This window comes from Dermacentor silvarum, chromosome 1 (genome assembly GCF_013339745.2).
Source record: "Dermacentor silvarum isolate Dsil-2018 chromosome 1, BIME_Dsil_1.4, whole genome shotgun sequence".
NCBI lineage: Eukaryota > Metazoa > Arthropoda > Arachnida > Ixodida > Ixodidae > Dermacentor > Dermacentor silvarum.
This window is the reverse complement of record NC_051154.1, coordinates 60,868,416-60,891,763: the sequence shown is the minus strand read 5'-3', so window position 1 is coordinate 60,891,763 and position 23,348 is coordinate 60,868,416. Positions and strand designations below refer to the sequence as shown.

The window sequence follows — 23,348 nt, the reverse complement described above, 5'->3', positions numbered from 1 at the left end:
AAGAGAAGTGTTGTTCAAACCGAAACCACGATATCACAAGAAGATTACTCGTTGGAGGCGGTAGTGATGGTAGGGTCGCAGCCAATCCATAGGTGTTCTGTTGCCAAGCCAAGACCAAGCGTCGTAGCGAACTGTACAGCAGCCGAAACACGCCTACGCGCCTACGCTGCACCTACACGCTTCACGCCGATAGCAAAGGCTGGCAGCCCGGTGCCTACATCACCAGTAGCTCGCAAACTCCAGTAAGACATGTTTTTGGTAATCACGGTGACAGTTTATCCCACTGAATCTTGGTTTGCCTTCTGCTGAGTGATATTATTCATACGCATTTTTTTCTTACTTGCATGCGTTCAACGAAGCTTCATAGCTGACATGGCATCAGGGGAGGATGGTTCCAAGAGAAAAGTTGCGTTAATTTCGGGGATTACTGGGCAGGTAAGTGAGCACTCATCATTTAATTGGGCTTAGTGCCGTGTTTTACTTGTGCTGTGTTTTGCCATCGTTTTCATAGCGCATTGCATGTGAATACGTGGCAAACGTACTACACTAACTTTTGCCGCACGAGTTGTTTATGTGTAACGCTGTAACGTCGAATAGATGGAATAGAGCGCATAAAATGATCACCGTCCCTGTTTTTTCAATCTTCGCTTTTAATATCAGTTGCCATGGGCAGGAAAATTCTGTTTGCAACAGCTCCTTCGGAACGCAAAACAAACTTTTTGTCTTGTGAAACAAACATTCCTTTGCTATTTTTTTTTTTCTATTTATACGATAAGCTTAAGTTTTGTATTGAACTATGAAAAATAGAGAACAATAGTGTGCTTATTGGTGAACATTTGCAAGCAAAGAGTTGCTTGATTGTTTCCGAAGGTATATGTTACTACTATTGAACACAAAAATGGAAGTCATGGCACAGCTATCCATGTTAATTGGTACTGCTTTCTGTAGCAATTACGCAAGCAAACTAAGAAATTTGTGGTTACTAAGGGCATTTTTCTGACGAATACAATTGTTGCTGTGCAAGTGCAGGATGTCTTTACACATAGGGCAAATTAATTTTCCTCTGCACAGAGGTGCACCAACAAAGACCACTCCTCATTTTATTGTGACAGTGTCCGTCTTCAGTCTTTCAATTTTCAAACTGGAATGTTCGAAATGTTAAAGAGCAACACATTGATGCACGAAAGCAAAGCACTGTTTTACTTTTTGATAATTGAAAGAATTCCAACATCACTTTTAGCGTGACATTTGTTCTGTAGCGTGACATTTGTTCTGCAAAATTTGATTTCAACTGTATGGTAAAGATGATGTAATGAATATATTCCTATTCTTTTCCCTTTTGCACTTTGTCAGTAGTCGCATACCTTATCACCAGGATCGACCATTCATGAATGTTGGATAATAAGAACGAAATAGAATTGAGCAAAAAGAGCCCTTACGTTATGCTGGCCGTAAGGCTGAATTTATCATTTGAAAACTCAAGTCAATGTAGATCAACTTTCAATGTGCAGAAATATTCTTCCAACTTGTCTGGTGGTATTGCTAACTGCAGAATCCTTTCTTGAAATTGAGGATTAGCTCCAGGAATGACCTGGTAAAGCCACTGCTTTTGATATTCAAAGTGAAAACAATGGGGTCTTTTACCAGCAATCTTAGGTTAAATGGCAACAGGCTTTTCATCAGTTTCCACCTAGTTGCTGGTGCTGCTTAAAAAGCAACACCGGCAGTTTTTCATCATAGCTGTCCTTTCTCAGGATATTGCATATATACTTCAGTGAAGTACGTGCTGAATGATACAACAGAGTAAATCGATGTTCACCTCTTCCTTTGATTAAGAGAACTTCACAGAAGGGTTTTTGTGGGGGCTTTAATGCTTTTGTCAGATCAATTGTCATATTTAAAAATATATAATTGGTTAAAACAAAAGAATGGTATGACTGATGTCTTACTGAATATACATGAGCTGCAGTACATGCAAATAAAAGTTTCTTCATCAAACTCTTGTTTCGTGTTGGGGGAAGCTTGCAGAACATTTTGGAAGTGACATGTGCAGAATGCTTAGTTCGTAACTGAACATATGTTTTGAAAGAAATCTTGGATAAGTGCCGTAAGGAGCTAAAATATATGGCCACAGGAATGAATAGTTTAGAATGACCCGCCGTGGTTGCTTAGTGGTTATGGTGTTGGGCTGCTAAGCACAAGGTCGCGGGTTCAAATCACGGCCACGGCGGCCGCATTTCGATGGGGGTGAAATGCATAAAACGCCCGTGTACTTAGATTTAGGTGCATGCTAAATTAGAACCCCAGGTGGTCCAAATTATTCCGGAGTCCCCCACTACAGCTTGCCTCATCATCATATAGTGGTTTTGGCACGTAAAACCCCATAAAAAAAAAAAAAAAGAGTTGAGAATGCTGACATTTCTCGTGGCTTGCCTGTGCAAGCCTGAGGGAGCTATGCTGCATTATTTGCACATGCAAGTATGCACCACACCACTCAGTTTCAGGATATAAAAATATTGCTTTATCTTGGCACACATGGTAACCTTGATGATAATCTATGCTGAAACGTTTTAGTTTAAGACCTGTGGTTCTTAGATTACTGAAAGAAAAAAAAATATTTTAATGTGTAAGGTTTGTCATTTTATACTATTGTAAAAGTAATGCACATTTTTGTTTTCTGGAAGGATGGATCATACCTTGCAGAATTTCTTCTTGGAAAAGGCTATGAAGTTCATGGAATAATTCGTAGATCCAGCTCTTTCAACACGGGTCGGATTGAGCATCTGTACAAAGACCCCAAGACCCATCAACAAGGATGTAGGTACTGTTTGTATAAATCGCATGGTAGCAGTATTGAAAATTTGTCGACCTTTGATAAGAGTAGCACGCCATGCATTTTTTTGTATGCAGTCACTCTCTCAAGTCAGCACCTCATTCATGTACTTTGTAAAGCAATAGGTCAGTGTCAAAGGGTCCCTGAAACAGTTTGGATAAATTTTGTAGATGTGTAGGGTACAGCTACAGTAAAACATTAGTGCCTCAATTTAAGTGAAGTGTCTGATATTAAGAGAGCTACGATGATTACAAGTTACCCTCCTCCCTAGCCATGCTTTTTCGCCTTTAACTCGTTCGCCGAGTGATCGGGGCTAAGCTCCGCCTTCACTGGCTCTGTGTCATGATGTGACGTCATGTTGTCTACTTCCGGTTGTCTTTGAGCCAGTGCATGAAGCCTCTCCAACATCCCCCCCTAGCCACCTGGCTGTCGATCGCCCATGAGAGCTATCCAAGCAGCGTGCATTGCGTGCGTTCTGTCACAGCACCGAGCATGTCCGGTATTCCAGTAACAGCACGCGAGCTGTTTTGACGGATGAGCAGAGGTGTAAACTATAAATCCCCTCCGCTTTGATGAAGGGGCTTAAGCGTAAATGTGAGCGGCCTGCACGGTGCAGACACTTGGCGGCGCAGAGCTTAACCAGCCAAACACCGAGGTACTGTTGCTGTAACCAAGTTAAACATTTTAAAAAACGTGCTTACGATTACGCTCCTGCCGAAAATTTACACCAGCAGCAAAGTAGAATACACTTGGTTATAGGTGGTGTCCAAAAGCCGACGTCTATGACGTGTTTCTAACTCCCAAAATCGTGTCTGGCGCTTTCAATCTGCAAAAGCGTAGCCTTAAGATTCACATTTTAAATCCAGAGGGCGCCACCTATTAGCTCTGTCTGGTTGAGTTCACCATGCAGGCTGTTCATGTTTGCGCCTCCACTCATCCGGTAAAATGCCCAGTCCACTTGCACTTGAGTTTACCCGCATACCGGACACTAGGGAACTCTCTGTTGTGGTAGTTATCGTCCAGTGTGAAGTGTCGGCCACAAACACGTAGATGCTGGCGCCGATCGGTTATCGGCAGCCCGATGCGCTGCAGCCAGTCCACTTGCATGTTGCCTTGCAGAGGGACACAATGTCGCAGCTTGACATGTTGCCGATTGCTAGATTTGCAAGCCACAACATAAGGGCGATCCATGATGCTCGCAAAAAGAAAGCTCGAGACCAACACTGCCTGCGCAGCTCGCGTCAACATGGAACACGTTATATCACAAGTAGACAATACTTGTTGTGTGCCTGAAGTGCTTTAGTGTAGTGATAAATTGTTGTGTATTCTCCTTCTGTGACTTTTTTATTTTTATAGAAACAATTTAACCAACATTCCAACTATTATGAACAACATTCGTTCGCCGTAATGTTGGAAAAATTTTCAATGATGCGACCTGGGTAGCCACTCAGATAGCTCACCCAACTGACGTCAATTGGGCTAACTACGTCAATTGTGAGGGAGTGGCTGAAAACTCAGGAAAACGGCTCTACTGTAGCGATGCACATTATTAAAACCTCATAATTGGACGCTTTACGTGGAGCGCTTAAATGCATCACTAATGATCAGCAGAACCTACCTTAACGACTCAGTACATTTGTACAAAACCATCAAAATTGTTTCTGGGACCCTTTAACAGTTTATGGTTCCATAGTCAAAACATGACACGACACAAAAGAAAAGGGGTTCAATTTTTGTACAAATACACCTACTGATATTTACTAAACATGGCCCACCTTCTCAATCTTCAAAACGGAGCCAAATTAACATCTATGCAATTCAGTTACCAGCTTTTTCACAACCAGGCAAATATTGACCCTAAAGGATCGATGTATTTCTACTGCAAAATAAGGCCTACACATAAGCATTCCTTGATGCACTGCGAATAGACATGCCCATGCTCTTGTGTACCTATGCTAGGATACAGAAAAAAATGCTAACTCTTTTTTTCAGGCTCTTGTAATATAATAATAAACTGTTGTAGAGCCTCAGCCTGTTGCCAGCATTTTACCAGCATTTGTTGCCAGCAGTGTAGTTGTCTAATAGGGCCGCACTAGCCATGGTCAGCAGGGTCCATGATTTGATTCTAAAGCTTGGAAGTGCGAGTACTACATTGCTACTAGCAGCTGCTAATGTTGCAAGAATAGGGAAAGATAAACCTTTAGGACACTGGAAGCCCTGAAGGAGACACCTACACGTGCAGGAATACTTGTTTATGTCCCCGGTAGAAAATACATGCTTTTTGTCGTTTCGAAGCATCCAAATTGTCTTTGCAATACAAGTGATAATCTGAAGCATGTGGCGTTGATTTGAACTCTGTGGTACAATCATTCTTTTTGGTGGCGAATCATAACAATGCATGAGTACGTTCTTCTTTGGACAGTAAGTATGAAAGTTGCAAGTCAGGAAGGGAACTTGAGCTTGCTCCTAATCTGCACAAGATGGAAGTAGAGGCATGTGCACAGTCACCTATTCGTCATATGTGATGCTAAAGAAAAGCAAGAAAAGGAAAAAATGACGTGGGAGGTGCCCTTTGGGTGCATTGTGTGGCTAGAATGGAGGACTTATTGACTCCAAAGTTCATTGAACATTGGCGGTACAAAAAAAAAAAAAAATTAACTGTTGGCATGTGTATCCTGGAATTAAAGCACCTTCTGTGCTCCTCTGTGAAACCACGTAACTGTACCTCTCATTTTTAACTTTCACAAGCAGCCCATGAAGAAACGACTTATGAAACTGATGCCAGCTGATGCAAAAAAGCGGCAATTGTGGGTGTCCCATGATATTGTTGATGTTAAGAAAACATGCAGATTACATGAAAACAGGCAAAAAAAAAAAAGACTGTATGCTCGCCAATTTAGAGTTAAAGGCAACCAGACGTACTCGTCAATTCGCGCTGTTATATGTTCATTATTAGTGAGTTTATGAGTGGCTGTAGTGCCTCAAAATTTGCAGTGTATGTTTTTGATGCAAGACTGGGAAAAAAAAGGCCTTCAAACTGGCTGAAAAATTGCCATGGCCGAAAGATTTGTAGAGAAGAGGGAGGCAGGAGGTTTGTTGTAAGCACTAGCAAATTTGAAGAAAAGGGCCAGCCTAGATATGAAAAACAAGGAAGTTTGTGTCTCTGCTACTCCTTCAGTCTCAATCAGGCAAACTGACTCTAGCGGCCACGATCACACTTCTAGATCTGCTGCCTATTTGGTGACCACTTGGGCAGATAAAAAAAAAATTGTAATGGGTGTCATTAATCCACAAAACGTATCCACTATCCAGACGCGTAAAGTGCCTCGAGCGGCCAGTCGCGTGGCAATTTTGCGTGTATTCGCGGGCATCTTTCACGCTTGGAAAAACGCTTTTATGTTGCACGTATTGAGAACCAGAAAGCTGTATCGGGAGTTTTTCATATTGCTCTACAATTTTCTCATTTACACTTTTCATCGAATTATAATATTAAAGTTGATTAATTAAGACTAATTATCTAATTAGGTGGAATGCAAAAAATAGTCTGAGTATCTCCAAGAGACGGCAAACATTACTTGGGTTCTGTCCAGTTACGTAGCATTTGCATATTTTTAAAGTTTGGCCCAAGTTAACTGAAACACCCTGTAGTCCCCACGCAGGATTTAATCCCTTGTCCGTGATGTGAGCTGTTGTGCACCATTATTGGCTTCACTGTGGCATTATCATTGCCCTTGTCATTTTTAGCATGCCATCATTGTTGTCATTGTGGTGTAATCACACCATCTTAACCATCTTTAATTTGTTACCATTGTCAGCATAGGCCTAGCTACTGCTATTCTGGGTTGCACTTAAAGCTTTCCTTTGGGTGGCCCTCCGTAATTTCTAACCCCAAGATTGAGCGAGCTACAGCATGCCTAGACTTACTCCTCTATAAAGCCCGAGTCCCTTGGCCGTTTCCAGCTCTGTTAATGTATGTAGTTTACATTTCCAGCTTTGTTAATGTATGTAATTTACATTTGTTATACTGTAATGGTTGCTTAATATCTTGTCGTAGCCGATCCTGTCCGTAAGTATGCAGCAAGCATGCATTTGAATTTTGCATGCCCATTGCCAACTGACCTTAGACTCGTATGAATATTTGTGTTCCTTTACTGTCAGTAATCTACTATAATACAGTTGTTTTGCCTGCTTAATTATGGTGTGCATAAGCATCCATGCATGTATTGATCAAAGGCTTATGAGATGGTAAAGAGGTGCATCATTTTTTACAGTTCCTTCCATGTGCCCTGAAATGCATACCTTACTTATGCAACATTTGCGCTACAAAGCAGTTATTGCACCTAGTGTGTTTACAGTGGGAAACTAACAAGTGACTGTTATAGAAATGGCTCGGTGAAGCAGTAATCAGATTTAGGGCGCTACAAGATATTGCCGTCATTGAACTTTTCCCGGAATTTGTGGGGACAGCTTTGTATGTGGCAGTGGTTAGAGATGAGGGTGTGTCTTCTCCATTCATGGAAAAAAAGAAACTGATACCAGCTGATGCAAAAGTAGGAAATTGTGGGTGTTCCATGACCTTGTTGATGTTAAGAAAATTGAGAAAACATGCAGATTACATGAAAACAAGCAAAAAAAAAAAAATTTACACTCACCAATTTAGAGTTAAAGGCAACTAGACGTCTCATGAAAGCTCTGTTAAAGTAATAGCATGAATCCTATTGACGCGGTTGTGGTTTGAGGTATCTTTCCATTGACCCATCAGATCTTAAGGTAGGTTTTGAAACTTTAATCCTCCTAAGACCGGAAAATCTGAGTGTGTGTCAGTCTAAAAGTTGAATCGGAAAGCGATAGCAGTTGCAGAAAAACCAGCTGGTCACGAACCAGAATTGGTCACGTGCCAATGCTAGTGAATCTACAATAAGTGAACCAGACATCTCTGTTTAGGTGAGAAACATCCTACACTAGCCGAAATGCTCCTGCTGTTCCTGTGATGGCTGTGTTTTGTCCCTTGTCCTGCTGTCCTGACGCAGTACAGCACAAGGCTCTGAAAACATCTTAGTGCCAGCATGATAGCCATTCAGCTAAAGGTATTGCAGAATATAGAAGTATGGGAACGAATTCTGCTGATAAACAGGTGGAGCTATCCTGCTAAGTCACTAACAGCAGGTTATATTGAGAACTGCTGTCAAATTACAGGTATCAAAAAGGCTTTGACAACCAAAGATGAGGATTTTCCACCAGCAAGCCGCTCGCTGACTTTGCTGTCAGGGTGAAGGCCCAGTGGGAGCACGGCTATTTTGCAACATTGGAAATTAACAGGGACTTGTGCACGTACAGGCACACAGAGCTCTTTCAGTATGTTCTTCGATCTGCCAACTTCACTCTTCCAGACACTAAATCTGCACCGACAGCATGTCGTATGGAGGGAGTGACATGAAACCCCGAAACCAGTCTATGAAACACAAAGGAATTCAAACACTTCATCTGTTCACAGCATTGAGCCTCCATTTCTACTAACTTCATGGCCTGGTAAACCTGGTCACTTTAGTTTGGGGTGAACCTGCAGTGTCATGTGCGTTGTTGTAATAGTGCTAGGTACTATCCTCATATGGCATGTTTGTCACAGCTGTCACCTCATTCGCTGTCGGCGCGAAGTCGATCGACGGGGTATACAAGCCAGTTTGTCATTCCGTACTTGAGCGAACACAGTGAAAGAGTCACAGTCGGGTGTAAACAAAAAAACTAGATATTTATCGACTGACAACGATACACAAATTACTAAAATAAAATAATTAAAAAATTACACATGAAAACTAACACACTTGAACTTAATATAGCTCGATGACGACAAAGCAATATGACGAGCAATTAACAGAGGATATATAAACATGAAACAGGGCACGGATCAAATATAAAAGAATACACTTAACAGTAGTTTACTAAAAGAAAGTTCAAAACAAACAATGTCATACAAGTGGCCAGGCAGCAGCAGCAAGTTCATAAAACGTGAAGTCTGCGCACAAAGCTTTCCCGAAGAATGCCGGCGAGCCAATCTTGTTGAGGTGGATGCGATTGCTGGGCTGGGTTTCCCGGGAGTCTAGATCTGACGACTTCCCTCAAGCAGGTTGAGCTAACTTGAGGCGAACTACCGTGAGCTTCGTTGCAGACGTTGGTTTGTCGTCTTGTACGTCAACTAGTTACTCGGAGTTCCGACGCGGCTAGGCGGCCCAGGCGAGACTGGACGGCACTAGCCCCTCGACTGCTTCTCAGCAGATTACAGGCTCAGGTACTAGACTGATTAGCAGGGCCTAAAACCTGCGCTTAAATAGCCTCTCCTTTCCCTAGTTCCTTAGGTCGGGGAACGGCAGGTATGGGTGACAGTTCACCTAATTATCTCATGACTCCTCCCAAAAGTCTTGGCCGCGCCCCTTTTAATCAGGGGCGAGGAAACGGATGATTCCCCCCCCCCCCCCCCTGCTGTCAGAGGTCGCACCCCCACACTGCACCACACAGACACACACGCACACACTTGGGTCCGTTGACAAGCACAGAAGCAACAGCGGCCGCCGGCCGTACGGCGCCCATTAATCGGCGTGTCGCTGTCTCGAAACTATGCCGTATCGTGAGACCACAACATTTTTGGCGCCCGTTAATCGGCGTGTCGATGACTCGAAACTATGCCGCTCCGTGACTATGTTACATTATAAGTAGAGCATACCAATAATTTAGTGTCAGTTCCTTGAAAAGTAGAGGTGTTTTTGATTTGTGAAATTTTTTAATCGAATCGAATACAAATCATCGAGAAAAATGATCTGAATATAGAATATTTTGTAATTCCTAAACATACTAAATTATAAAATTTGTGTGGAATCTATGTAGTAAAAAGAAGGCTTATGTACATTATTTTGTGCAGGCATGTTCGAGACTGGATGTACACTCAGCTTGTAAATGAGACAGCTCTTTTCAGTTATCTGCTGCATCATGGCAATGACAACAATGAAACAAGGGGGCAGGATGTAACCAGGTGCCTTTAGGGCATTATGTTCACTGAAGGAGAGGGACGTTATACTAAAGCACCACACTTTTTTTTTAAGAGATACAAACATGGCAAGACTGGCTGAATGCTGAATTGCTTTGCGTAAATCAAGACAACAAATTTCTATATAGGCTGCTTAAGGGCAAGACATTCTTATTTAATGACTAGAAATTATTAAGCAGGCATTATCTGCCCGTGTGTTTTTTTAGAAACTGGTTCCTCTGCACAACAATTGCAACTCTTTTGTGACACTCATCTAGGACACTTGCACTGCTTTCTCTCCCTTGAGACTCCAATAAGTGTTATCGCCTATATTTGAACAAAAACAAATATTAAACAATTTTGAATAGTTAATCCTCGAATTGAATACGAATTGAATAGCTAGGACTATTCGATTCTTACTTGAAATTTTGAATATTCGCTCACCTCTTCTGAAAAGAGTCTGGAACTTCATGAGTTTAATATATTGCAAGATGTCAGATCCATCTGTGCTGTGGAATTAATAGGAAGTTTTAGAAATACCGCACCCAAGTTTCTCAGTGCTTGCAAAAACCTAAACTCTGCTTGGGTTCTACTCTTTATGCATTCTTTTGTATGCCTGAAAGACTGCATCTCCTGATTACACGTCCCCATTCCTTGATTTTCGAGCTCATGGCAAGACTGGCTGTGGAAGAACGCGAATAGGCCTAATCAGGGCTGAATTGCTTTGCGATCAGTTTATCAGCGCATAATAGGACATTTCAAGACAACAAATTTCTAGCAATGGTAGCGGTGCCGTTTAGGCTGCTGACTCCGCAAGCAAACGTAAGGGCATTCCTCGAGCTCTACTGCAATAACAGTGACGATTCTTATCACGGCGTGTTGTAAGGACATCCGATCGGTAATGACTAGAAATTATTAAGCATAGGCATCGGGCATTATCTGCATGTGTGTGCCGCAGCTTTTTTAGACTAAAGAGAAGGCGGATGGACTGGTTCCTCTGCAGGCACAACTGCAACTCTTTTGTGACACTCATCTAGGACACTTGCACTGCTTGCGTATATCTCTCCCTTGAGAACAGTGACGGGGATTACATAAGTGTTATCGCCTATATTTGCACTTAGGAACAAAAACAAATATTCAGAAGCTGCAGAACTATTTGAATAGTTAATCCTCGAATTGAATACGAATTGAATAGCTAGGACTATTCGATTCTTACTTGAAATTTTGAATATTCGCTCACCTCTTCTGAAAAGAGTCTGGAACTTCATGAGTTTAATATATTTGCAAGATGTCAGATCCATCTGTGCTGTGGAATTAATAGGAAGTTTTAGAAATACCGCACCCAAGTTTCTCAGTGCTTGCAAAAACCTAAACTCTGCTTGGGTTCTACTCTTTATGCATTCTTTTGTATGCCTGAAAGACTGCATCTCCTGATTACACGTCCCCCATTCCTTAAGCTGCCTAAATGGCATTGAGAATTCATTTTGTCTTCACTTTTGTCTTTGTTTAGCTATGCAACTCCACTATGGTGACCTAACGGACAGCTTGTGTTTAGTGAAGCTTATTAGGCAGACAAATCCCACAGAAATATACAACTTAGGTGCCCAAAGTCATGTAAAAGTGAGTACCTCATCTCATGCTGTTTATGTATCTGAGAACTGCAAGCTCTTTCCATTTAGGAAAAGTGTGTTGCATGGAATTTATTCTAGGTCTCTTTCGACTTGAGTGAGTACACAGCCAATGTGGATGCAATTGGCACTCTGCGCATCTTGGAAGCAATCAGGGTATGTGGTTTGGAGCACAAGGTGAAGTTCTATCAGGCTTCAACTAGCGAGCTATATGGAAAAGTGCAAGAGATACCACAAAAAGAGACAACACCATTTTATCCTAGGTCACCATATGGTAAGTCAGCCACATCTTTTGGTTTTGCTCTCATCATTAACTGCTCGGTCAACAATTTAGTTGCTTGGGTTATTTCAAAAGTACAGTAAGTGGTGAAGCAAGCATGGTTTGCAGTAAATTGGTTTTCTGTGCTACTTTGTATAGCTTCTGTATGGAGTTGGCTGCCTGCCCATAGTGCAGACAATTTTTGCTGTAAAATTTTTCTCCTTTACTTTTTAAGGTGTTGCAAAACTGTATGGGTACTGGATTGTTGTTAACTACCGGGAAGCCTACGACATGTTTGCCGTAAATGGCATACTCTTCAATCATGAGAGTCCCAGGAGAGGTAAGCTTTCTGCCTAGACCATAAACGTAAGTGTGGTAACATCGGGTTGTACACGCCTTACTCTTTAGGTGAGACATTTGTGACAAGAAAAATTAGTAGATCCGTTGCAAAGATCCATTTGGGCCAATTGGAATGCTTTGAGCTTGGCAACCTAGACTCGAAGCGAGATTGGGGCCATGCAAAGGATTATGTTGAGGTGAGGCTTCCAGCATTTCTTTATTTTGTCTGCTCTTTGTAGGGGAATTGAGTGCTCTTTACCACTTGAAAAGGGCAGCATCCTCGTATTAGTGCAAATGAGCTGAACATATTTTCTTGTATACTTCTGAACTTTAAATCAACTGCTATCTCTATGATGCAAAAGGCAATCGGCAAAGACCTGGCAGGTGAAGTAAAATAAACGGTCGTTCTAGGGTGGCACGTGTGGCCTATCAGCAACTTATCTGTGGTACCTTTACCTTCATGTTTTGCGGGCTTTCTTTTTCAGCTGTAAAAATCAAGCAGGCTCTAATTCTTCTTGCTGAAAACATCCCACTTTTTTTTTTTTTTATAATTGTCTACAACTTCTTAAATGAATGTCTTGTCAATTAGGACAGTCGCTAACAAGTGGTATAATTGCAAATAACTATCAACAAAAGATTACTACCGGGTTCTTAACTCGACTGCGAACTATGTGTACTTAGTTTGGTTTCCGCAAAATGATCAATCTTTTTCTGAAGTACAGTCCATGTTAGCTAGGACACATTGTTTGTCCGTGCATGTGTGTGCGTGTGTGTGTATGCATGTCTATGTGCATAAAGCAGGAATGTTCCAGTGTTCTCAGAGGCATATACAGCTTTCAGCTGCTCACAGAACGCTTTTGAAGTAGTTCATAGTGCACATATATATAGTATAATGTGGCATGGTACAGAAAAAATAGCAAGTGAGAACACTAGTTCATGTGCTGTGTTAACACAATTGCTTCGCTGGTGTACTTTCTGATCAACAACTTAATGGGAGTATAGATAAATGGTTATCCACCATTGGTTCTAATAAAAGTGGACTTCTCAGCTTTTTTCTTTCCTTTTTTTTTAAATTTTAACATCTATCAGAATGCATTATGGGCAGTTGCAAGCGTGAGTGAGTTCGAATGATCAAGTGGTCTTCCGTACTTTTTTCATGCCACCACTCTGCTGCGTTGCTGCTTAATGAAGATATAGTTCTGGTAATGTTCATGTTAACAGAAAGCAGTTAGTCAAAGCTCACATCGGCAGATAATCATGGTAGGCTGCACCAACAGTCATCGCAAACAGAAAAAATCTTCCTTGTTATAAGCACATGTTCCAAAATACGTTGAGAGTTCCAGACCTACTCACTGTTATAGGGAGCCAAGAATCAATGTGATTACTTAGTATTTGTGCATCTGTGTGTATATGTTTCAGAGGCAAGTGGGGCTTAAATTTGCCTTCGTGGTTTATATATGGTGGTATATTTACTTTTCTTCTTTCAGGCTATGTGGCTAATGCTTCAAGAAAAGGAGCCGAGTGATTTTGTGATTGCCACTGGTGAATACCACAGTGTCCGAGAGTTCGTTGAAGTGGCCTTCAAGCACATTGGCCGAACTATTGTGTAAGTGACTTGCGCAGCCTTACTTTGCTAATGATAGTTGCTTTGTGTGTTCTAGAGCGGTCCTCTGGAATATTTATTTCCATGGGTATTGCTCGCAGCATACCTTGAACAGCTACAGCATAAAGGAACAGACTATAGCAAAGCAGCGGGACTGGACAGGGCAAAAAGGTTCTGGGCGTGTGTATTTACTCTCAATTCTATCCACATCACTCTGCTGACAAGTTCATTCAAAATTTCGACCCACCGCTTTAGCTTAGTAGCCATGGTGTTGCACTGCTTAGCTCGAGTTCAGAGGTTCGATCCTGGCTGTAGTGACCACATTTCGATGGGGACGACATGCAAAAGCGCTCATGTATATAGTAGATGCATGTTAAAGGACCCCAGGTGGTCAAAATTAATCTGGAGTCTCCCACTATAGCGTGCCTCATAATCATATAGTAGTGGTTTTGGCATGTAATACCCCAGAATATAATTAATTTTAAACTAGACCCCTCTGCTTTACACACATGCACAGAGAGAGGCTATGTGGATGGGTGGACATTAGTAGCAAGAACTATAGCTGCGATAATTTCGCAAATTACCTAATTTGTGCTCATTACCTTAATTAATAACTGAAGGGCAATGTTGTAGTATGTAATTGCAAAATGGATGCTAAGGAGTAGTGAAGTTGTGCCTGCTTAGTAGAAATTCTAAGATAAGCACCACTTTCGAGATATCTGTCCCCAAAAACTGCTAAAAAGTGCCTCGGCGGTCCAATTAATGTCCTCAGTAATGGTTCGCTGCAAAGCAGTGAAGAGGTCAGACAGCAATTTCAGTGAATATATTTTAAATTTTTTGTGGGCACTTCCAGTTTAATTAAGAAAAAGAAAATTTAAAATCGTCCCGAACTGTTAGAGGCACACTTTCGGAAAGTTATTAAATGTATATTTCATACCACATTTTAAGGTCACATGTCTTGAAAGTGGTGCTAGTCTTAAAGGACCCCTGAGAGCCAAATTTTTGTTTGTGACTTTTATGCTTTTATGAGTAGGTCTGTGCCTGATAATCATGGAATGAAACCGTAAATGCTCTAATGGGACATATAATTAATGTAAATTATGATCAATTTTAACGTCACTTCAAAATTCGTGCCCAACTCCTTAAGAAATGGACGCCACACCACAGCGTTCGCAACTGACCGGCCACGTGATCTCGTGGGCTCCAAAACTGCTGACATTGAAAAGCACGCTTTTTGAATTGCCAGTTACAGAATTCATCTGCTAGTGACAAGCGTGTTGCACCATGTTGCCGTGGTCAGATTCGTTATCAAGTAAGGTGAGGCTGACGATCTTGTGCAAGTCGGGATCGCTGCCATAGTGGATGTAGCAAACCATTTGCATTCATTCATTCATTTATTAATACTGACAGCCTTTGCAGGCTATTACAGGAGTGGAAGAAAAGCACATAAGTATACATGGGCATCAGCTCAACAACTACATCTGACATAATATACAAACAAATGTACTGGACGAGAAAAAACATCTGAATTGCAGAATACACAAGTTGAGGCAGGGATTTGTGCTATTATCTAGGTGTGCTGTGGTGTATGAATGGTGCGAGGCGATCAAAAAAGACAGCAAGGGAGTCACTTCTCACAATGAAGTTAGGCAGCTGGTTCCATTCCTTAATCACTCGAAGAAAAAAGCTGTATTTAAAACAATTATTATGAGAAAGTGGCGCAGGAATGTACATACTGTGGTGATGTCTAGATGGTTGGTTGGGGTGAACTGTAAAGTACTGTGTTGGTATTAATCTTAGTGACCGTGAATCGACATGAAAAGAAACTTCATCCTTTCAACCTTTGTTCTGCCTTCAAGAGTTTCAAGGTTTGCCTGTTTACATAACTCGGTCGGTGAATAGCTGCGGTGATATTTATTATATATAAAACAGGAAGCAAGTCTCTGAGCCCTTGCAGAGCAGCGGGTCAGAAACTGATATAGCACTGCAAGCAGCGGGGAAGATAAAGACATCTGAACTGGCCGCCATAAAGTGAAGCTAGTGCAGAGAAAATGACCGATGACCCGTCATGGTTGCTGTATTCGCACTACTGCTACACATGGTACGATTTTGTGTGTCATCCTTCATAAGCCACATTACCTGTCCAACTTGTTGCATACGACAGTTTAGTATACACGGTACAGGTGTGCAAGCGAGCGAGCGGCGCACAGGCTCTGTCCAGATCCATCATCCCTGCTTGTATGTTGCTTAGAAGACTTTGTATTGTTGTCAGGAAGTACAGAACAAACGTCTTTGCACAATGTTCCTTCAATATACATGAACATTGTCAATAAAGGTGCGTCACCGCATGAGCATCAAACAGTTCACAATGACGCACCATTCAATGATGTAAGGCTCTGATGCGAGCTGCCGATCAAGCCAGGCGAGCCACTCTGATGAGGCAGTCAGCGTGCGCTGTCCGTCTGCGACGCGAAATGCCCTCGCATCATAGCTCCCAATCACTCCAGTGATTGGGAGTTACTGCTTGGCACTGCTTTGCAGAAGAGGCGCACTTTCAACGTAACTGTATTCTGTTAGTTACTATTTCGTGTCGGAAGCAAGCTGTAGTCGATTTTTATCAGTGTGTGAGTGGCATTTGGTCGTGGAAATGAATTATTGAATGTTTCATTCGTCCCAGTCAGTTGGGGAATGGACCCCGGACAGTAATACAGAGGGATAATAATAATGCAGGGGTATGCGAGGTGTAGTTCAGTGGGTTCTTTCAGGTTATCTGTTTGGCCTTAAGCATTTTATTTGCAGCTTGTTATGAATTTGTGTGTGCTTTTGCATGTATGTGTGTATGTATGTATCATTGCACTCAATATGAGCTGCAACGTGTGAGCCGGGGCCGGAGCAAGGCTTTCGAAATAAAAAAATGTGGTGAGGCTTTTGCCATTCCAGCCATGCACACATACCCTCATGCTTTCCATTGTCTGCTTTCTTCACTGAGCAATAATACACTGGCCCACTGAACAGCTATTACTCATCATGAAAAAAAAAAAAAATAGTTGCAAAGCTTGGGCAGTGGTGTGCCATGACGAAGTGTGCTGCGCTAAGAGCTAAGGACATACATGTTGCTTGGCGAGCCAGCGCATTAACGCTCCTCAAAGAAAGCAGACTGAAATCATGGGGGTACACACATTGCTGGAATATCAAAACCCTCTCCACTTCTTTCTCAAGAGCGTCACTCTGGCCACAGCAGCTCACACATTACAGCTCATATTGAATGCGATAGTACAGCGGAAGCAGATGGTGACAGACCCAGGTACTGGACTGAACGGTGTGCTGACTAGCAACTGCAGAAGTGATCAGTTGTTAGCGTACTGTCCTGTCTCATTCTTTGCTCTGCACCTACCGAGGTTGCATAGTGGCTATGGTGTTGGACTGCTAAGCACGAGGTCGCGGAAATGGGAAAAACACCCGTTTACTTAGATTTAGGTGCACGTTAAAGAACCCGAGGTTGTTGAAATTATTCCGCAGTCCCCCACTACGGCGTCTCTCATAATCAGATCGTGGTTTTGGCATGTAAAACCCCATAATTTTTTTTTTCATTCCTTGCTCTGTCTTCGTCTGCTCACATTATACCTACTTGCAATGTCATGCCAACTAGCCTAAAGGAATGTGTTAACTATTGCTTGTGTTCCCCTTAGGTCTTCGTCTTCCTGTGCTTTAGCCACGCAGTATGATAAAAGTAATTTTTAGTGGCTTCTTTTTATAGGTGGGAAGGCTCAGGCCTTGATGAAGTTGGAAAAGAGAAAGAAAGTGGCGCTGTTCGAATAAAGGTCAACCCAAAGTATTTTCGCCCCGCAGAAGTGGTAAGTCTACTAGGTTTTTTCCAGCTGTAAAGTGCAACACAAAAATGCAGTCAACATCACCTAAATAAGTCCATGGTGTATGTGCTGCACAATTGCTCAGAAAGATCATGTGGTAAAATTAAAGGGTATTTTGAAATATTCTTCAACACCGCATTTATGCTCTTGAAGTAACGGGATTCCAGAGGCTCAGGCATTGGTGCTATGCTATGCAAATTACCTTGAAAGGGTGGGATGTATTTTGGTATTTTTATTGTAAGTACATTGGTAGCCAAAGAACCACTCTAGTGAAAGAGAACATGCAGTACTGACTACCAAGTGAAGGTTTAATGGATAAGCATGAATCTCTTTACCATCAGCATGAAGTCAAATGAATACAGGAAAAATTGATCGCAATGCCTGTTATGTGTAATTACTTGGTATTGCGATGTGCAATTGCTGTGTAGCCAGTTTATAAGCATGGTGTTGTCCCAAGTGTACTTTTTTGGAGTTTAAATTAAGCCGTGGTTACAAGTGCATGTGAATCTGGAAATGGAACAATACATTAAAGTTGTTAAAGAATTGTTTGCATTTGAAATTGTGCTGACAGTAAACAGTGTATTGGATGTCAGAAGGGCACAGTAGCAGTGGTAACAGCGCATGTGTAAAGATCCAAGTCGGCATAAAGCTTCAATACTTGACAGACTGTAAACTGGCTCCGAGACACGTTGTTGAGTTGTCATTCCACGCCATGTGATCTAGTATTTTTACCATCGGTCTCAGTGAAAGGAATTTTACATGTTTTCGGCTGCATGGAAATGCACTTCCTACTTTACTTTAGTAATCAAAATTTTACGTAAACCATACGTGGTTGGAACCAAAAGGCATTTTAGTTCAGTAATGTTAGACGAATTATTAATACGAAGGCTGTTTTTATTGTAAGTATGCAAGTTCTAATCTGATATTTCAATCATAACTATCGGAGTAGTATGAAATGCTAACATGGCTGGAAGTTTGGAAAATCAGCCATTGGTTTGTGGATTGCTTCCTCTTTCCATGCTTAACTACCTATCATTCTATTGCCACGTGTAATATGTTTGTGTTGTTTTCTAGGACTTCTTGCTTGGAGATGCCACCAAGGCCAAGGAGAAACTTGGTTGGGAAAGGAGAATCTCGTTTCAGGTTTGTTCTGCAGTGAAGCTCTTGTGACTGCTCTAGTTTCTTCCATGTGTTCGTGCGTTCAGTGCAAGCTACAAAAGATAAGTCGGTCACCAGCGTGAACGTGTTACAACAGTTAGTCTAACGTCGACTTAACCCTGTAATGCCCAGCATATAATTTTTGCTGTACTGTGCTTGATACCTCGAAATTCTTATTTAAAGGGGCCCTGAAAGACTTTTTGAGCACAGTAAAACAAGCATTGCCGATATGTGAATGAGGCTCCTGTGAACATGAGCGAAATATTATTGCACTGCATGCAGCAGGGAATTTGCAATCTCATGTCAAAATTAGTGAACAAACGCTTGCTTTCGCATTTGCAATGTCGGTCATCGAAAGCTGATCGAAAGCAGTTGGCCGACCAACGCTATTGGCTGATTTTGTGATCGCAAGAACATTCTCAGTAATACATAATTGATACCGTACATACTCGTGTAGGAGCCGCCCTTTTTTTCGCAGTCTTGACAAGGGGCAGACCTTGCACAAGGGTGGGCCATTGCTGTCTCATTTTTCTAGCCACGTGTGATATTCTTGATTTCTTTGTGCAAAAAGAGCGAGCGCTGTTGTTTTCGTAGCGCATGCATTTGTTCATGCAAGCACACCACACAGCTGGGCCCGTCTAAGGCCTCACTACTGTTGCTGTCACTGCTGGTCAGATTTGGTTCGGTAGCACACTCATGGATACACGCGTCCTCAGTGCTCTCCATGGCATTAGATATGACTGTGACGTCAAATCTTTTCACAGCGATGTCCAAAGATCACATACACCATGCGCTCAGAATTCAAGAGCATGCAAACAAGCTGCAACGCTCTTTTCAGTCGTCAAATTCTTTATTTCAGCATTTTTTAACTCGATAGCGTTAAGGGCCCTGCGTTGCAGAAAAATCACCATTGGCATCGGCGGAGTTCGTGTATATTTAGGTATATGTATATGCCATGCCTTGCTATATCACATGCAGTATATGCAGGTTATATTGCCATACCATTCTATCACTAAAGTTGCTCATACCTTGTCTTACATTCTTGACAAAGTTATTCCTTTGAATTTTGAGAATGACAGCCCGAAAACAAATGTCATGCAACAAAACACTGACTTCGCATGTCTTTTATGTTAAGTCTTCTCAGACTGAAATATTAAAAGTGCGAAACAATAACAGAAATCTGAAAATTGTGCAATTTTTTGGCACGGCTGTGCACTACCAACGGATTGGCCCACACAAGAGGCCGCATTTCTACCAGAAAGCTCACCTTCGGGCATAGCGTTTGCCGCCAGCGTTTCCCGGTGAACATTACAGTTACATAAGCTGCAGTTGCCGGGAAGCATGAGAAGCAGTATCTTTTAATGCTATCGTGTTCCACTCTTAAAGGCGAAGCTTTTAAGATTGGAACGCGATAAAATCAGTGGGACGCGATGAACAATAATTTCATCCTTACACTGCGTGTGTCTGCGTCTGCTGCGCATGGCCTTCGAGATGGCAGCTGCGTAGCATAGTCTACTGCTCGTGCCACGAGGTGCCACGAGAAGCACTTTCGGTGCCGCGACAGAAGTTTTGCCCAGATCTTTGTCTTCTTGGCTTCTCGGCTGTGTAGCTTCTAGCACGCTAGGGGAGATGAAAAGAGAAAGCCTTGCAACAACTCCACTTATAGTTGAAGGATTGGAAAATTTTTTACGGCATGAGATTTGTGGGACGATGTACTTTAATAGTGAGGCTATTCTATGATTAATTTGAGAAAAGTGTTTCAGGGTCCTTCAAGCACAGGAAACGTAATGCATAGCCTACCATTTTTGATGCACTGGCGTGAGTTTTCAGTTGTGGGTAGTAAAGCACTGCAAGGGCCATATTTTTCTGTCCCACGCCCGGCTCGAGCCAAAATGTGCCATGCGCTGGTCCGTCCAAGCCTAGCCTAGTGGCTGCGAACCTTGCCCGTAATAGACTCGGATGGTTGGGCCCCTTAGCACTTGATCCTAAACGAAGCATGGTTCAATTTTCGGTTACATTGAAGGTACCAGCCACACGGGCATTCTATGCTAAAGACAGATTTTACAGTGTCACGTTTTCCACTGGAGTTGCTGCTGACTAGTGTACTGGCAAACGAGGAAGAAAAAAATACCTCTCTTCATTGTGCCCGTGCATTACGGTGTAATATGAATGCCTGTACTACATTTACCAAATAGTTGTACAGCAATATACAGTGAAGGCATAGGTGACTGCTCTTGTACACACCACTAGCCATTTCATCTCTCTTGAATCTCGAAGAACCATTGCCACATGCATACCAGTGTATCAAAAATAAATTTATATTCCCGCCAACTTTATTTGCTCAAATTAAAATTTCAGCCGAATAAAATTTAAATGCGCTGATCTATTGACTCTCAGAATTTCATATTACACTACCGCTAAAAGCTCTTCTAGTTCTGTTCTTTATAAACTGGTAACGTGCAAGCATAATGCTGATGTGCGACCGTATTGTCACATGGAACAAGAAATTTGCTTTATTCAGTCAACAATTCAAGTGTGTGTGTTTCATAATGTGAATAAACTTCAACTCTTTGTACTTTTGTTTTAACATGGGGAGTGCTAAGCATAGTGGATTATTGTTGTTGTTGCCTCTAATGTAAACTTACAGCGTAGAAGGCTACTTTTTTTTTTTTTTTTTTTTCAATTTAAGCTGTCCAACTTCTTCGTTCACTTTAATTCCCAACAAACCTGAGTAGTACCAGAAATAAAAAAAAAGCATGGCAGTGAACACAGTGGCCGCATCATTTAATGCGTCAAAACTTCCTTAAAAAATGCAATCAGAGATTAAATTTTTTTTTAGTTTTGTTTTATTTGCCACGCTTCCTTCCCCAACTTTGCAAATGCAGCATCTGGGTTGTTTTGATGTATTTATCTAACAGCAACTTCAAATTTGAATTCGATTATGTTGACTAATAAATGAGTAAATGCATCTCCATCATACTTGGGGGTTTCTGATCCGTGGCTTATTCTTTGAAAACAGTTTTTGATTGCTATGGGAATACAAGCATTTGCATTTTTTTTTTTCTGCTTCAGTATTTATTATTTTCCATAGCTTACAGCTTTTAAGCTTGAACATCACAAGAACGTTTGAGTGAAATTTCTGCAGAATTTCTACTGCAGAGTAAGTGCTCCACATGTGGTTCTCTACTTTGTGCGAACCACAAGAGAGCATTTCGTAAAGCATGCATTATTGGATTGCTTTCAGCCGTTGACCAAATTAACTAATTTGTGTGAATGTGCTGCATAGTTGTGAAATTGCTGAGCCCAGTGTGAAATGAGCAATCCAATTGATATGCTTAGAAGTCATTGCCATATTTTCTATAAATGTTGCAGGAGCTAGTCAAAGAAATGGTGGATTCTGACATTGCCTTGATGAAGAAGAACCCTTCTGCTTAGGACCTCTTCAGAAGTTGTGCCTGCCAGAATGTGATCTATTTACATGGATCCTCGGAAGGACATTCCTTTAAAAGACTGAGGAGATGGTGCAGTTCACATGCCCTCAAAGGGCACAGTCATTTTTATAAACAGTGTTTTTTCATACCATTACTTGGAGAACTTGGCACCCACTATACTGGTGCCGATTTACTGGGCAAGCGAGTATGGGGATTTTTTTTTTTACCAACTTTTTTGTTGTGTTCTTGTTTTACTTGTTACAAGGGAGGGCATTATTTTTACTATCTACAATATATCTGGTTGTTGCAAACCAAGAATGGGATCCTGGTACCTGTGATGTTGGGAACAAAAAAAAAGTTTTCGTGCCGAATTTTTTTACCAAGTAATAAAAAAGCTGTGAGCAAAAATGTTTGCGCATACTAACATCTGTTTGCTGACATTCATTGTCAAGCTAAGCGTAGAAATATATATCGCTTGGGGCCAGGAAAGGAAAAGTCACCCAATGCACAGAGAAGGCTAAATGTTCATGTGCCTATATGTTTGCCTAACTAGGAACTGTCATAAGAAAGCTGAATTTGCTCGTAGCCTGGATGGACAGCCGGGAATTGAAAGCACTCTGTAGGCTGCACACAGAGATACAGGCTATGGTTCACCTTCGACTCAAATTTTAGTCTCTTGCCTCTGCCAACACCTCCTATATACCTGACAAGGCCTGTGCCTCACGTGACGTGACGTCAGCTACGTCACGCCGTGCCGGCTGGCTCGCTCCTGCTTAAGCGCGATGCTTGCGGCTCATGCGCTGAATGCGTGATACCACCCGGTTTCATAAACAATTTTTTCCCTTTACTGCTTAAGCAATTCAGTCTCCCAGTTGTGTTCTGCACTAGCATTCGATAAAAATCACAGCATATCCACGGGGTGAATGGTGATGAGTGGGCGAAGCTCCGGAGGGAATCATCGGATCTCCCGCTTAAGGGGACGCTAGCACAAACGCGTTAGAGACGTGCAGTACTCTCTAGTAAGGGGGAGCGGCCACAGCGTCTTACGCAGCCATTTACACATGCCGGAACGTGCACCGCGTTTGCCGACGCCATCACATGACTGCTGAGAGAGTATACCCCCCGTATTCATAAACGCTCCTCGACTTGAACTTGACTTGCCACCGCTTTGGGCACCGCGTTCGAAACGCGTTGAAGGTAAGGCGGAGAA

General features: G+C 42.0%; 1 protein-coding gene across 3 annotated transcripts; it reads left to right on the top strand.

Moving 5' to 3' along the window:
• The first annotated feature begins 51 nt into the window (after positions 1-51).
• On the top strand, positions 52-22,546 carry LOC119464221 (GDP-mannose 4,6 dehydratase). Of its 3 annotated transcripts, none has more exons than XM_037725110.2 (11): positions 52-242; positions 360-435; positions 2,685-2,817; positions 11,362-11,471; positions 11,561-11,753; positions 11,974-12,078; positions 12,147-12,274; positions 13,565-13,683; positions 17,438-17,534; positions 18,624-18,692; positions 22,080-22,546. In XM_037725110.2, exons 1-11 carry the CDS (start codon positions 67-69, stop codon positions 22,140-22,142), a joined length of 1,269 nt encoding a protein of 422 aa, XP_037581038.2. In that variant the 5' UTR covers positions 52-66; the 3' UTR covers positions 22,143-22,546. The 3 variants fall into 3 exon arrangements, with proteins under 3 accessions (XP_037581038.2, XP_037581046.1, XP_049524574.1); XM_037725118.2 differs by having other exon boundaries at positions 148-258; XM_049668617.1 differs by having other exon boundaries at positions 206-267.
• The last annotated feature ends 802 nt before the right edge of the window (positions 22,547-23,348 follow it).

What these genes read in the sequence shown, in the direction of transcription:
- LOC119464221 (XM_037725110.2), top strand. Translation starts at nt 67, where the DNA reads ATGGTAGGGTCGCAGCCAATCCATAGGTGTTCTGTTGCCAAGCCAAGA. An exon ending in TTTCGGGGATTACTGGGCAG is followed by an intron (nt 436 to 2,684) that starts GTAAGTGAGCAC and finishes GTTTTCTGGAAG; the next exon opens with GATGGATCATACCTTGCAGA. An exon ending in CAAGACCCATCAACAAGGAT is followed by an intron (nt 2,818 to 11,361) that starts GTAGGTACTGTT and finishes GTCTTTGTTTAG; the next exon opens with CTATGCAACTCCACTATGGT.